Below are 17,475 nucleotides of genomic sequence, written 5' to 3'. Positions count from 1 at the left end.
TTTTTTTTTTTTTTTTGTTGAAATCTTAATCAGTTATCCACTAAGCAAAGTATGAAGTTTTTGTTCAAGGGCGTGGGGATATATACTCGAGATACAATGAATTCTTCCATGTTGGCCATTTTACACATGGTATTGAGAAGTGGGCTGGATCCAAGCAGTTTAATCTTCTTGGTATCAGCTTTATTTTAAAACAGTTTTTACCAAATCATTCTTGTAAGCATATTTGAAGGGCTGATTCAAACACCAGTTTAATAGAAAGTATTATTGAAAAAAATTTTATTAGAGTTCTTGACTGGAAATGCCATAGACAAATATTTATTTTGGAATGTGGTCATGACAAAGTTAAGTTTTTAGTGATTTTAATATATCCGTTTTTAATGTACCCTGCATTTCTGAATTCCTTTAGGAGCCTCCAGCTCTCTGATACAAAAGCCATTTTTACTGATTTTATTTTTTGAAAATATTTGCATTTAAATTAAAGCTATTTAAAGAATTTTTCAGTTACAGATTGATTAATCTTTTTATTACTAACTCAGCCAAGACCATTCTCAGCTGTATAATACTTTTTTTTTTTTGTGGTGTAACACCACCTAAATTGGAAAATTGTTTTTAAGTTAACTTTCCAAAAATTAATTGAAAGGCATTATATTTCAACAAAAATATGGTTAAAGAGTCAAAAAGGAGTAATTTTATTAACCTCCTCAAATTCTTCATTGTTTATATATTTCAGTCTTTGAATTTTAACCATGCTGGGGTACTGCCATGACAGGTTTAGCTGAACAAATTGACATCCAATACTCATTTTTGAGCCTGGTACTTATTCTATCATTCTCTGTTTGGTGAACTAGTAAGTTACTTGAACATAAACCAACATCAGCTGTGAAGCAATTATGTAGGAGACACAAACAAGCTTTTAGTTTCCACATACTAAATATACTTAGAGAACTTAGGTCAATCCAGGACTATAGTGGAAGATACTTGCCTAAGGTGCAGTACTGTGGACTGAACCTAAGACTGCATGGTTGGGAAGCAAACTTTTTGCCACACAGCCATGCTAGCACTATTAGATATTTTTCAAAATTGATTGAAGCTTAGAAGTTGTCATTAAACATCTGTCGTCCATGCTGGCATGAGTTGGATGTTTGACCAAAGCTGGTGAGCTGCACCAGACTCCTGTCTGATTTGGCATTTCTATGGCTGGATGCTCTTCCTAATACCAACCACTTTTTTTTTTACATAACAATTAGTGCTGGAGTAGTAATTTCACCAACTACTTTGTCTTAGGGAAGGGGCAGTCTATAACATTTGCAAGCCCTCCAAGGTCAGTAAAATTCATGTCATTAATGTTCCACTTGAACCTTCATCAGTCTATACTTGTTAGAAAGATAAGGGCAGAGAGGTAGCCATGACAGGGAAGAACTGGCAATAGTAATTAGGCAGGGCCTAATCATAAGAGATTAGCTTGAGCTTAGCCTGTTCTGAACAGCAGGTGCCAGCATGCCTATGGACCAAGAGCTAGAACTGGTTTGTGAGCAACACACTCTTTACTGACTAAAGTCTAGGGGGCAATAGTGGCAGTGGCATCAGCTTCAAATGTGAGAGCAGGCATCACTTCAGCTTTGTAGAATATCAATAATGGCTTGAAAGAAGTGGTCCTAATTAAGGATGTGCTTTCATAAGAACCATGGCATACTTATAGGTTGCTTAACATCCAGGATTACTACCCCCATTCACATTCACCACAGGTGATACCCAACAATTGCAACAAGTGTTTTAAGCAGTTCTTTTGTTATTGGTAATGTTAGGTTAATTGCATGGCATTTCTTTATCTGATAAATTTACTGGTGGTATCAAAAAGATCCTACAATAGTCCTTAGTTAGTTAGTTAATTTTTTTTGGCTCAAAAGCAAGGACATGGAGTTAAGTACAGGGTGGTGTTCATGTAAAGAGTTCAGGCCATTTGAGGTCAAGGGAGACTTTGAACAAAGCGGTCGTCGACATCTTCACCATCTCGTCTGGCAGCTTGTTCCACGGATCCGCAACCCGGACGGAGAAAGCTCCTCTTCTTCGATTGAGATGAAATCGTCACAGGTAGGGCTTTTCGGAATGACCCCGCAGCCGACGCTCTGGAGCAGGAGTGAAGAACAGCTCTTTCGAGAGGTTACACTTTCCGCTTATGATGTTGTGAGCACAACAGATGGCAGCACACAATTGCATGTGCAGGGAACTTCATGAGGCAGTCTGCCAAGTGACAATACTGCATTTACTTTGCAAGTTGTGAAATTTGTGATCAAGTGTTTGTTGCAGTCTACAATTTCATCACAAACAAGAAGTTGGATCAAAGAGCTAATGTAAAATTCTGCATTAATTCTTTGAGCCTGTAACATCGGTGGCTGGCTATTTTACTCTATACCATAGCATCGCTCTATCAGTGGCCAAATACAGTTCAGGAGATCAGGGCTCAAAGGGTTAAACTTGGGATACAAAGACATTGAGCATGCTTACAGTGACAAGGTAATGTGTTGTATGCAATGTTTCGAGTGTTGTGGGTGCTTCAAAAGCAGATGTCCTTGGAAGACCTGCTACAGGTGTCACACCTGGAAATTGGTATTTTGTACTGAGTTATCCCCTCCCCTTACATCAATTACTGCAATGTTTTGAAGTATTTGAGGGAGGACATTCAGTGAAAGCTACCAGGTTGGATTCTTCGTTATGACAATGCACCATCACTGCCCTCTCTTCACTTGTGAGTTTCTCATGTAAAACATGGTATTGTTCCTGCACCTGTCCTATTCACCAGGTTTAGCACATGGCCTTCCGTCCCTTCCCCAAGATAAAACTGTAGCTCAAACAGTATTGACAAGATCCATAGCTAATCAGAGAAGGTCCTCAACTAGTTTACAGAGAATAACCAAGTTCCAAAAACTGGAACTTGTATTGCTGCATAAAGTAACTATTTAAAGATGATATTGAAACTAAGGAAAATAAGTTTTTCTTTTTTTTTAATTATTAAATGTAACTGCTCCTGGATGGACTTAGATCTCTATCTTGAAAGTTGGCAGTGCCTCTTAACTGCAATTGCATGAATGAAACCTATAAGAAATTCTAAACAAATCACATGCTTCCAATTTAGGAATAAATACCATTTTAATATGTGGTTTGATCAATAAGTATCCTGACTGTTTGCTATAGTAATGAAGTGAGGGCACAGATCAACCTTGAATACTGCTATGCATGTGCACTATGTCTTAACATTCTAGCTCACTTCCTCTGTTTACAGCAGTTCTTGGAAGGAAGGTGAGTAACATGTGATTATCACTGGCCATAACAAAGTTGAGCAGAGAATCTACATTAAGCTTTGCCAAAAGCTTGGCAATACCTTCTCAGAGGCCTACTCAAAGTTTTCATCATTCTCAACACAATATCTTGTGCATCTGAAACCTAAGTGTTTTTTGGTCAGCTGAAAGCAGTTTTGGCGCAGACACATCATACCCAAATCTTCAGTGATAACGGACTGAACTGAACCCTAACTAATCTATTTTGATTCAGCGATTACCCCACACAGCTGTTTTTATCAGTTCTACTGGTTGCAGGTCTCCGAAAACATTCCTTAATATCGACATTTTTTCAGCCATCTTGTACACTTTCTTCAACTTTGCATAGGCCTCTGAGCAGGTATTAACCATGACAACTTTCTCTGTCATAGTCAATGTAATGATCACACACTACACACCTTCCTTCCAAGCACTACTGTAAACAGCAAAAGTGAGCTAAAAGATCACAGAAGGGCCATGGAAAAAGTAGTGAGATGGGTTAGTAAAAAAGAATCTCAGGATAGTGTAAGGATTGAGAGGGACCAAGTATCATGTATCATTGCCATTTTACACCTATTTTCAGGCTGGTAAAGATCGGATAACTCATCAGTATCTTGCGTTAATTTGTAATGAAGTCTACAACCCTGTATATAATGGTTGATGTTATTGACTTCAGTTTAAGTCAAGCGTACTTAAACTTAAATCAAGGACATTCACCTCTTCAAATTTTGCCTTGACGGGCAGTTTCAAGTGTCCACAGAATAACCATCACAGAGAAGTAAAAGCTAAATAATATCATGTAAGGCGGCGAGCTGGCAGAAACGTTAGCATGCCGGGCGAAATGCTTAGCAGTATTTCGCCTGACTTTGCCTTCATCCTTTCGGGGTCGATTAAATAAGTACCAGTTACGCACTGGGGTCGACATAATCCGGTTGTCTCTCCTTGTTCGTCCCCTCTATGTTTAGCCCCTTGTGGGTATTAAAGAAATAGGTATTTATTTTATCAACCCCAAAAGGATGAAAAGCTAAGTTGGCCCCAGCAGAATTTGAACTCAGCACATAACAGACAAAATACTGCTAGGCATTTTGCTTGGAGTGCTAACGATTCTGCTAGACTAAAGCTAATAAAGACCGATATTTCTCCCTTACTCAGCTAAAAATTACATGGTTGATGTCCTAATTATAATTTTCCTTGAGATAGAGAAAAAATGAGAGCAAAAAAAAAGAACATGCATATGAAAATGAGAATGAGATTTATGTTTATTGTGAGGTATATAAGAATTTTAGTTGAATGTTTCTGTAGTCTTTATATATATATATATATATATATATATATATAAACACTGCAAGTTAGTAAACCAAGGCTTGATGACGATGTGGTGGTAGTGGAGAAGGAAATAGTTTCTTCCCAGCTTCTCTAAAAAAATATACAAAGCTTTAAAATATAATTTAATGAGATTTCAAGTGGTCAGTGGACATTGCAGTGGCAATTTGGAAAAGCTTAGCCAAGATTTATTCATTTAGGGGGAAAAAACCCGGGTTTTTTGACAATCACTGGAAGCTTTTAAGAAAAACTCAATGGAATACAAGGGGGGGGGGGAGAAATAAGACTATGAAAGGAAAGCCAACGGCCTGTACCCTGCCATGAGCAAAATTTCTGACACAGAATTTGGATAAATAAACTGAGATAAATGAGGAAGCGCAAAGAAATTTAAAGCAGTTTGACTTCAAAACAACCAGCTTTACATCTATTATCATGAATACATCCACAGCTGCAGCAACTTAAAAGAAAAAAAAATCTAGCACCAACCTTGTCCATAGCAGTAATTACAATTCAGCAGCATATTGCTCCTTACCTGAGTGCAACGATTTTCCCTACCATCCACTAACACCATTAACATTCAACTTCTGTAAGTTGAGAAAACTGAATTTTCAGAAAATTTAACCCTTTAGTATTCAAATTACTTATCAAGGAGGGTCCCAGCTGATACGATCAATGGAACAGCTTGCTCATGAAATTAACGTGCAAGTGACTGAGCAATCCACAGACACACGCACCCGTAACGTAGTTCTCAGGGAGATTCAGCGTGACAAGGCCAGCCCTTTGAAATACAGGTACAACTCATTTTTGCCAGCTAAGTGGACTGGAGGAAGTGTCTGGCTCAAGGACACAACACGGGAATTGAGCTCATGACCTTACAATCGTGAGCCAAATGCACTAACCACTAAGCCACGTGCCTTCAAATATAATCACAGTTTTTAATTAATCATGCATCATTTTGTAGCCTTGAGATTATGATGATGTGATTGCATATTGTTAGAAAGATATTGGACAGATGTCAGACATTGGATCTGGCTAGTTTAAACATCAAACAGGAAGAATATTTCGGCCAGATATGGCCTGTTTAAATGTTAAAGGGTTGAATATATGTGCATATACACACATATATTACAAATCTGCACAATATATATGTAAAAGTAGTGGTGTGTATGCATATATGAACCTTTATCAATTTTGATGAAGAGGATTCAGTTTTCCCCATCCAATTAAAAGTTTAAGTGGCTGTGTATTCCAAACATATCCTGAATGGAATTTTCAAGTAGGAACGGTATAACATGGTTGCTATCTTTTAAATTACAAGTATAAGCCATCTGCCAGACTTCTATATGGAGTCTACACAATTTCATTCACTATGGGTTCACCTGAGGCAATAGAAAATGACATTTGCCTAAGATGCCATGCAATTTAATCAAACCCAGGAGGATGTGCTCATGAAGCAAATTTCTTAGAATCATTAGGCCATGTTTATATATTATACTCTCATTTAGCATCCACCTTTTCATTGGTCAGACAGAATTCATGGAGGGAGATTTTCTATAGTCAGAAGCCTTTCATATCACCAACTCATAACTGCTTCCAACCTATGTAACACTTTTTAATGGCCAGACATATCTTCAGGGAATACTAGAAATAGCATTGCCTCTGTTAATCATATCTGCTACAACACACATACACACGCCAAGTAAAGATTAGAACACAATGCAGTCTTCAGACCTGTTAGATCCCATCAAACTGCGCAACCTGTGCCAGCATGGAAAATTACACACATACACAATACAGACTTCTTTTGAGAATTCATCTACAAAATCCACTCAAGGCTTTGCTCAATTTCAAGCTGCAAACAGTATAAGACACTTTACCAGATTGGTGCGCAGTGAGAGGCACACACGTGCTGTGTTCAAAATGTCATTGTGTGGTGAAGATAAGAAACATGAAGTCTATCAAATATAGAAAATTCATTTACTTTTGGTTTGGATCATTTAATTGTGGCTATGATCTAATCCTGGAAGAGTGAATGGCAATGTCGAAAGTCAACTTGGGCAGGTTTAACTACCAATACAAGAATGTGGAGTGCAAACATACTAATTGCCCGGGAGAAACAGGTGATCGAATATAAAAATGAGACAGGTACTCAGATTTTCAAATGAATTATTTTGCTTACACAAAAGCATTACATAAAGTAAAGATTTTTTTCTCCAAGATAGGAGGATATCGTTATGAATGGAAAAAAATAATATAAACGGTTAGATATTATGCCCTGGTAAATAGTTAAACATAATTAAGGATAAAATCAATTAATGATCTTCTCAGAGCATGTAAAATACCATATAGGCAAACATAATTATACAGATATAATTACAATTAAGGGTACTGAGAAACAGCACCTACACACTAGAAATAGATGCCAAGACTCTAAAAAAACCACTTCAGGCTGAAAGCTGGCAAATGAATAAGATGGATCTTCCTAAATCCAGTTTATTCATTTGCCTACTTTCAGCTTTGTGTTGATAGAGTGTAATTTGAAGTGGTGTTTTACATTCTCTTGACGTCTATTTCTAGCACGTAGGTGCTGCTTCTCAGTACACTTAATTGTATTTATATAATTTATGCATGTTTATGTGTATATATATATATATATACACACACAGGTAGATACATATATATATCTTCTCTCTCCACGTGACCAGTGTTTGGCCAGGCCTGAACTTTCTTGGTTCGACTACCATCCATGCAACATCTATATTCCTCCCTGTGCCTATTAAACCTAATGACCCTGCCGTAAGGCTTTACTTCCACACATGCCAGCTAAATTTGTCCTTAGTTGAAAGACACCTGTTAATTGTGTTTGTATTTGTGTAACATTTGTTTTTTACCGTCCTTGTTTTCGTATATATTCAATGCTTTCTTCCAAGAAATCTAATGCTCTCAGCTTAGTTTTCCCCTGTGGCCGGCCAGATTGGAGCAATCTTGAGTATAACCAGTCGAAATTACAAAGATAATATGGAACTCGACCGAGGATAGAAAACTCTGAATGACACGTCCTTGTTTTCTTTGTATCGTCTCTCTGGATGTTTTGTTGTCCCTCTTTTGTATCACCTGTCTGGATGCTTTGCGTTCTTGTCCCATTTTTGTATTATATATATATATAATAAAGATATGATTAGCAAAATTCAGTTAACAACAAACTACCAAAATGACCACAGGACGCATTTGAGAAAATTTATATGAATATTAGCTAATTCATATATATATATTAGAAACTACCTTGCCAAAAAGCCATCCAAGCCATTTAAGAACTCTCATTAAAACCCTTGATACATCTCATCATTCCAGACACAAATGCAATAGAACTGTAGTAGTAATCAGGTTACAGTTATGCAATGAAAATGTTGATACTTCATGAAATCCATTTGAAGAATTTTGTGTTATCAAAATGGCTACAATGACTCTTCCTCACTATAGTCAAAAAAAAAGTTTCAACACATGATCTCAGATCAAGACATGCATTAGACAACTCCAAGGGAACAGGTGTAGCTGTGTGGTACGAAGTTTGCTTACCAACCATACAGTGGCAACTTGATAAAGTTTCTAGTACTAAATACCGCGCTAACCAAAGCCTCGAGTGGATTTGGTTGGTGGAAACTGAAAGAAGTCTATATACATGCTTACCTCTCCTTGTATGACATTGTGTGGTAGTTGTAAATGAGTGTCAGTGTCATACAAGCAGTACCATTCATTTCAAATATTCTACAAAAATATATCTGGCCATGGGTAGAATATTTTGTTTGGAAACAAGTGTGAGATGATGACAGAAAAGGCATCTGGCTGTTCAAAAAGGTGACACATACAAACATGGCAAAGTGGATATATATATATATATATATATATCATTGTCGTTTAACGTCCGTTCTCCATGCTAACATGGGTTGGACAGTTCAACCGGGGATCTGGGAAGCCAGAAGGCTGCACCAGTCTGATCTGGCAGTGTTTCTACAGCTGGATGCCCTTCCCAACGCCAAACACTCCGTGAGTATAGTGGGTGCTTTTTACGTGAGGCTGGCAACGGCCACAATTGGATTGGTGTTTTTTACGTGCCACCAGCACAGAAGCCAGTCAAGGCGGCGCTGGCATCGGCCACGTTCGAATAAGAACTGCTTAATAGTGTCATTCACAGATTACTTGCTGTGAACAACAATGTACCTTATTATCTATGCTGTAGTTGTGTAGATTCAGATCATATATATTAGTTGGAAGATAGAACCTGCAGATTTGTAATTCTCAGGAGCAGCTCAGCACTGTTTTCTCTTTTTACTCATAACCACAAAAAATGTAGCTGAAGGTTGAAAAGCAGAAACAAGTAAACCAGATATGATCACCATCATTATTATTATTATAATTCCCAGCAAGACAACATTTTTTTTTTTTTTGCCTTAATGTATAAAACAACCATAGCAGCAGCAAAACTTTAGAAAGAAAAAAGTTAAGAAAAATATTTTTAAAAAAATAAGGAAATGTCCTGCTGACAATTAGTCCTTGCCTAAATGTTGAATATTGAACTTTTTTATTTCAGATGAGAGGGAGGAAAGAGCTTGAGAAACCTTTTACTCTTCTTTCATGGTGTGTGTGGATTTCTCAAAGTATGAAGCAGAAAGGAAAAGGATCATGAATGAATTATTCACATAAAGACACACACACATTATATATATATACATACACATATATATATATATATAAAACCATACACACACACATATTATATATATATACATATATATATATATATATACATACATACATATATATACATACATATATACATACATACATATATATACATACATATATATATATACATATATACATATATATACATACACACACACAAATGTTTTAGAGTCATTATAATTATTGAAGAGAATTTACCAAAAAAAAAAAAAAATGTTGCCAAGGACAACATAGTTCTCTCTGGTGGCAACACATGTGGAAAAAGCTGAAAGCAATGGTGGCTTCACTTTTTTTTTAATTCATTTTTTTTTCCCTCCTTTGAAGAGAATAGAAAATAGCCAAAGAATTTTTTTTTTAAATTAAGAGATTAATATCAATAATAATAAAAAATAAAAAGCCTGGGATGCAATTTTTCTGCTTTCTTGCTGCCACCATCAGTGCAACTTGTGACCCACCTCAGATTGATCCAAAAAAGAAAAAATCTTTGCACCAGAAAGAAATAGGAAGCTGGCGCTAAATTCCACCTACCCCATCATCAGTTTACAGTTATTATTGTTATTGTTATTAATATTATTATTATTATTATTATTAAGTGTATTGAATTCATCGTGTTTGGGTTGATCCCACCAAATGTATAATGTAAGTTGTTTAAATGTGGGAATTTCTCACACATGCCTCCTTGGGAAGAACAACACAAAGATAGAAATTGGAGGGTGTGTGAGAGACAGAGAGAAGAAAGGAGGGGTGGGAGTGGATTGCTGGCATCAATGACATCATCAGTGTCTTATGTTTGTCAGTCACTTTCTCTTAGCTGTTCATCTACCTCATCTTGTAATGCAGACACTCCGACATCTCTGAAAGTTCACCCTTGAAGTCAATATCAACAGTGAAATCCAGGTCCCGCTGTGAAAGAAAAACAAAAAGGAAATATATATATATATCAATCACAGAAGAAAAACAAAAAAACCTGATCCAAATATTTTGGCTTCTCACACCTACCCTACATCATTTTACAATTAAAAACAACCACATCATTGAAATCTCATCCCTGAGATGAGACACAATAAAGCCATTTCTCCCAAAATTATGAGTAAAGATACAGTAAAATTTTCGACAGTGTAGCCTCCCCAACATTCGAAGTGGATACTGTTCTTACACTCACAAACCTACCTGCCCAGTCAGTCTCAATTCTCCACCTTATTTGTACCTTAAAGGTATGTATGCCTAACACCAATCTCCCACAATCTTTTCTCTTTTCTGCTGGGGTAGCCATGTATGTCCTCTGCAGCATAACACTTGTTCCTATCCCATACTTTAGCCTATGAAAACTGACACAAACCCTTAACCCTTTTGTTACCACATTTCTGTGGACATAAAATATTTTCTGTTCAAATAATTTTTAAAATTTAATAAAATAACTTTCTCATTATTAAGTTGGTGTCTGTAAAATCTTAATATACAGTTTTGATGGAAGGTTATAATTTAAATCACTTTAAAGCAATAAATTTGTATCATAGAACGAGGAGAATCTAAGACAGGCTGGCATTGCAAGGGTTAATACTACACACACACACACACACACTCAGTTGAGGGGTTATGTCTTGTGAGTACTTGGTGAACTCACTAATATTGGTGCCACAGACAAAGTATCAAATACACACTGTAAACTGTCTGACATTAGGAAGCCACACCAGTGTAAACACTTAAACTCAATGCCGTTCTCTGATTTGTGCGATTTTGTGAAACAAATTGGGCCAGGTTGAAATACAGAAGTTAAATACTGATAATCACTGTAACCAATAACACGGACTCAGCACTTGCCTGAATTGCTAGAAACAACAGTCAATTTACATTTCTAGTCTTAAAACAATGCACAACGGACAATGTAGTCTCTGATGTACAAAACAACATGACAGTCACAGTTTGAAAGCCATTAATCATAAGTTTGCTTGATCATACTTAATGGTGCAATAAAGCAGCCTCTAAGCAGTAAGTCAACTGTTTAACCCTTTTAATATCAACCTGCCTGAAACTGCCTCTGGCTCTGTAGTACAAATGTCTTGTTTTCATAAGTTTTGAATTAAAATCTTCCACCAATCCTTAGTCACAAGACACTAGCTTAATGACAACTAAGTTATTTTACCAAATATTGTTGTATTTAAAATTAATTGAAATAAACACATAGCATCTCAAAATAAATATGGTAAAAGCTACAGCCCCCACAAATCACATCCTATCAGCTCCAAAATATAGAATGTAGTTCCTGATATATGGAAAGGCAGATAGAAAAATTACAATAACAAGACAAATTTTCCCCAATTATCACAGTTCCTACCACTTCAAAACAGAATTACAACCATGTACAAAAATCAATGTCAATATTAAATACACTACATTTAAGATATCCATAGACATCCTATATATATATGTGTTTGGTTGAACTAACAAGTGAAAGAATACTTAGTTGTATGTTATGGGGTAAATCAATTTGTATGAAATTAGTGATTCACTATTGCTACTTTATGCAATACTTCAGATGACAACAAAAATTCTTTTTTTACTTACACTGTTCTTCTTATTTGGTTGCATTGTGAATGTGCCAAATATTTCCTCAGCCTTTTTCACGGTTAAATAATCATCCAGGTAGAAAACGGTCTGCTTCCAATGTGTATACCTAGATTCTGGAGCTGCAAATAAAGAGAGAAAGAGATTAATTTAATTATAAAACGAAAACCAATGCTGAAGTATTTCTCACTATGAAGTTCAACCCTCAAATACACTGGGATTTGGCCCTACTGCACTCTACTGTGAGTGAGTATCTTCTCTTATTACCTTGGGTTGACCAATACCTTAAGAGGGAATCTGGTAGATGTAAGCCGAAAGAAGCCTGTTGTGTTTGTGTGAATTTTCACCACTAATGATGAGTTACAGCCACAAATGAGATGCAACTAGTGACATTCGTCGACATTTTCTCATGCCTGCCAACTCAGCTCTTTCAAATTTCTCAAGACAAAAAAAAACCCTACTTGAAAAAAAAACAGGTAATGGTTGATGACGGGAAGAGCACTGAGTTGTTAAAATCCACCCTTAATTACTTCCCAGCTCAGGCATGCTAGCATAGAAAAACATTAAATAAATGATTTTGTACTAAAAAAAAAAACACAAGCTAGTACTATTATGAATTAATCCCCTATAACTGAGATGGTGTGTCAATGTACTGATCCAGGAGTTAAAGTTATTGGTTCATATCCTATAACTGTCAATATTAATGTCATCCTGGCCTATTTCTGCTTATTTCAATGTTATTTGAATGGAAAACAGTGAAATGGTTAATAGTTAAAAGGGAACAATTATTGTCATCATTTACTGTCTGTCTTGCATGCTTACAAGGACTGGACAGTTTGATGACAACCCAACAAGCCAAAGGAATGTCTGCACTAGCATGGTCGTCTTCAACCAGATGCCTTTCCTAACACCAATCATTTTCGAGCATACCAGCAAAAGTGGGGGCACCAACTAACTTGTAAGGCAAGAGCTCCCAACTGAATGGGAGTGCAGTATTGAGAGAGGTGAAAGTATTTTAGAGGGACAGGAACATTTGTTTTACAGTAGAGGAGATACTCGGCTTCTTAAGTTGGAGAGAGAGAAAGGAGGAATACTCCTCAAAATATCATTAAATAATAATGGGGGGTGAAAAAAAAAACACTTCAAGTTGGACATAAAACTAAACAATGACTGAAAAAACTTCAACTAGAATTCTTTCGGTATTTTGGGTGTTATAATTAGAATAAATTAACTGCACCTAACCAATGTGATCTGACATCTTACCTGTAGAAAATCCAGTACGTTTATGACACTTGGTGAATTCAATGTTAAAGAAACATACAAGGGCATGAATATAGTCATTTCTCCGGCATTGTAAGTGAAACGGAGCTGTATAGGTAAGATCCTCTTCCTTCACAGTGTAAATGTCAACTTCCTGTAATGAGATTAGAAAACAAAATATAATGGTAAAATGTTGATAAATTAATAAGCCATAGAGGAATCCTCTATGTTGTTGTTCAATCTGTTAGAACTAGCAACCACAAGTCTAATATCATGATACTGTCATTAAAAAAGTGAAGGACACTTTGAATAATTTTAATTCTACATGCATTATAACTGCAAAGAAGAGATGACAAAGATAACAGTTGGGTAATTACATATAGGTAGTAAATTAACAATTGAAAATAATGGAACCAAAGGCTAAGAACTCAGTAGATGAAATTTTGTTCTGGTATCAATTTTCAGCTGAAACAGTAACATAACCTGCACACAATTGATATGTATTTGAGGGGGTGCTGAAAAGTTCCTGGCTTTAGGGGTGTCACAACTATTCAAGTTCTTTTACAAGGTTTAGAAAAACTGAAGGACCGCTGCAATAAGTGAGGGGGGACTATGTTGAATAGAATCATAATTAACAGATTCTCCAGTATGTTCTTTTACCTAAAGTTGGGAACTCTTCAGCACCCCTTCATACATGCATAACAGGGGCTTGCTGTCTGAGGAAGTACATTAGAAAGTGCCTATCCTGGCTAAAACTATAAATAACTGGCACTGTCAGTTACAATAACATGTTTCAGTTAATGGAACAACTCGCTCATGAAATTAACAAGTGGCTGAGCACTCCACATACACATATACCATTAATGTAATTCTTGGGGAAATTCAGCATGACACAGAAGGTGACAAGATTGGCCCTTTGATTTTCAAGCACAACTCAGTTTTGCCACTTGAGTGCACTGAAGTAACGTAAAATAAAGAGTCTTGCTCAAAGACACAACATGCTGCTGAGAATTGAACTCACAATCTTACGGTCATGAACAAAATATCCAAACATGTGCTTTCACTAAAACTATAAATACTATTTAACAAACATAAAAATAAACAAATTTCCAAATCATCATTATTTTCATATCTGCTTCCCATACTGGCATGGATTGCGCAGCTTCTAAAGATATAATATGTTGAAGAGCCACATATTACTCCAGAATAGCAGCTTCGGCACAGTCTCAATAGCTGTATGCCCTTCTTGATGCCAACAACATTACAGAATGTCCTGGGGGAGGGGGGGGGTCCGTGGCATCTGAAATTGTGAGGTTACATTGTAACTTTACACTTTGACAGAGTGGGAGAACAAGAAAGAGCCATCACTTAATGCAAAATGTTGAGAGGTCAAAATACAATGGAAGCAATAGGGGAGTCAGGAGGCTCAGCAGCAGTGGGTAAGGTTGTAACAGTGTGGGGGGAGAGGGAGAGAGAGAGTTGTAAACAGAGGTGTGGCTGGAGAGGTGATAAGAATAATGGATAGATGTCAATTGGGAGTAGCTGAGAGGCTATGTGAGTGGTGGCTAGCAGTATAGAAATAGTGATATGAAATGTAGCAACAGGTTCTACTTTCATTAACAACAGCAGCAAACAAAACAGTAATCAGCAGAGCAATGGAGGGATGAGTGATAAGAAGATGAAGAAAAGGGTTAAAGGCTGCAAGAATGTGGAGGAGAGTAAGAGATGAATAAAACAAGGGTTGAGAGTAGAGGATAACAAAAACGGTAAATATGAGTGGGCGAGAAATAATAACAAGAATGAAGATGCCAATAGAAATTGGCTCAGAAGAGTGGTGTGGATGGGTTAGAAAGAGAAAGGTAAAAAAAGAAGGCAGCAGCAGTTGCAGACTTGACTGGTATACTTGGTGACAGACCCAACTGTCCAAATATTGAGCAGGCATATCATGCTTTCAAAATTTCTATCATGCCATGTTAGCATCGCTGGGCAAGTCTTCTTGAACATTGCATATCATACCAATCATCCCAGTTCTTTCTCACCTTTATGAGGCTGAACATCCTGAGATCAACCATCACCACTCTCTTTCACAAGTTTCATCTATTCTAAGCAATTACCAGTTCTTTATACAGCTTTTCTTGTCCATATGCATCACGTGGTTAAATCAAGACAGCTTTCTCCCTTGCACCCATGTTTCCACTACACCTAGTTTTGTCTCAACACCCTTTAAGTTGCATCAATTATGCACAATAACATTGCACATCCAACAGTCATGCTACTGCCGGTCCTTTCTAGCTTTCACAAGTTCTCTCACTGCCACACAGCATGGTAGTTCTTACACAAACATCATGTAGTCTACTTTTCACTGGTAGCTCCCTGAACTTTCTCCGGCCTGTTCTTACTCTGGCCACTATGCTTTCAGAAATCTTCAATTACTGCTAGTAACAGAAACTATTATCTCAAAGAATACTCTCGGGCAATTGAAAGCCTCTATTTCGTATGTATACTTAGTGTTTATTACTATTATACATCAGCCATACAAAATTTGGTTGCTCTAGTAACCAGCTCATTATTCTACTCTTGTACATCCATATCTAGTGCCAGGTACATGACAGAATTTCCACCAACTCCTTTTCTACATACCAAGTAAGTCCATTTTCCTGATAGGAGCAGAGTTCTGCTCTTTTCCTACTTACAAATAATCCAGTCTTTGCTAACTCAAATTCTACTAATGATTTAGCTATGAGGTCATTCTTAAATCTAGAACAGATTTAAAACTGGAGAACTATGATAAAAATAAAAAGAGAATGAGAACTTGACCATGGAACTTGTTTGCACACTGAATCTGTTGTTGCATTTGTTCCTAACTTTTATCTTGCTGACAACACCCTTGTACATGGCTAGTGTGACTCTCACAAGAAATAATTCTACTCCAAGCTTCCTCCATACCTACCAGGTCACAGAGCAAGGGGCTATGTCAAAGGTTTTTCCCTAGGTTCACAACTGCTAAGTACAGTAGCTTACTCTTAACTAAGAACTATTGCAGCTATCTCACCAGGAAGATGGCATGAGCAGTACTTCTTCCTGGCACAAAACCAAATTGCATCTAATCTATCTCCCTAACCAATTGAGCTACAACACTTTCATGACCTTGTCTAGCAACTTGATATCATTGTAACAGTTGGCTATGATAATGTTACACCAGTCATTAGTTATGATACATTCCTATACAACCTAGTTGACTATATAGGTGACTTGATCACCCTGTTCTGACATTATTTAAAGCATATTAGTAGTACTTCCTGATGGATCAGTGGCTTTTCTGCATACATATCTGTAACTGCTTCTGTGTACCAGAATGGTATGACCAGTCCTTGTACTGGGAAGACTCTCTTTCTCCCATACAATTTCAACATGTAATAGCCTTTCATAGTAGCCTACACACACACACACCAAGTGAAATACCAATATATACAACTATGAAGGCAATTACTAATTAGCAGTGCACCAAGAACTACAGCAGACTTCTTTCCAAATGGGACTATCCAATTTCTGAAGTTTGATGGTGTTCATATTGATAAAAATTAGTATGATGATATTTGCATGCTGCCAACAACTACATCACTTTTGGTAAGGATTTGGAATTAGCAGTGACTGCCCAAAAGGCAGGATAATAATGCTGAAGGACAAGGTTCTCTATTACAACAAAGTTTCATAGCTGTGGACAGTCTGCAGACAAATGAAGACAACATCAAAAGGGGTGGGAATGGGGGTCATTCACAAAATGTTGCATTTTCTCAATTCTTCAAACAAAATTCTTAACTGAGAAATAGCATCTTTAACTCTTGATACAAACATGGCTGAGACTACCCCTGGTCCTATAATACAAACATCTTGTTTTAACGTGATTTAAATTTCATGATGATTTATTCCAAACACTAGCTAAATAATGGCAAAGTTATTTTACTAAATTCATTATTTTCAAGCATAATCAAAATAAAGAAATATAATAAAAAATGTTGTGCCAGTATTTAATAGAATACTTTAAATTTGAGTTTATAAATGTTGCTACAGTTAAAGCTGAACTATTCTGTTTGTCATGTTGGGACCTTGCAGTGTTCTGTAAGGAAAGGAAAATTGGCAGCACATCTCAAAAGCATACACCCAGAACAAACAACTAAAAGATGAGGGGTTGAAGACTAGAAGTCTCTTACTGAAATGTTAAAGTCACAGAGCAGCAACATTAAACACAAACTCCCAGCCGGGTTATAAA

General features: G+C 36.7%; 1 protein-coding gene across 3 annotated transcripts in view; it reads right to left on the bottom strand.

The window, feature by feature from the left end:
• Window positions 1–9,667: 9,667 nt before the first annotated feature.
• Window positions 9,668–17,475, bottom strand: part of LOC115213886 (protein arginine N-methyltransferase 1) — a 42,802-nt gene continuing 34,994 nt past the window's right edge. For all 3 annotated transcript variants that reach the window (XM_029782854.2, XM_029782852.2, XM_029782853.2), the window contains 3 exons: window positions 13,209–13,359; window positions 11,946–12,067; window positions 9,668–10,283 (listed from right to left, as the gene is read on the bottom strand). In XM_029782854.2, the coding sequence (XP_029638714.1) occupies window positions 10,200–10,283; window positions 11,946–12,067; window positions 13,209–13,359 (357 nt within the window). In that variant the 3' untranslated portion in view covers window positions 9,668–10,199. The remainder of the gene's footprint in view (window positions 10,284–11,945; window positions 12,068–13,208; window positions 13,360–17,475) is intronic.

Source organism: Octopus sinensis, linkage group LG7 (genome assembly GCF_006345805.1).
Source record: "Octopus sinensis linkage group LG7, ASM634580v1, whole genome shotgun sequence".
NCBI lineage: Eukaryota > Metazoa > Mollusca > Cephalopoda > Octopoda > Octopodidae > Octopus > Octopus sinensis.
Note: the sequence above shows the minus strand (reverse complement) of the source record. Positions and strands in the feature narration are given on the sequence as shown.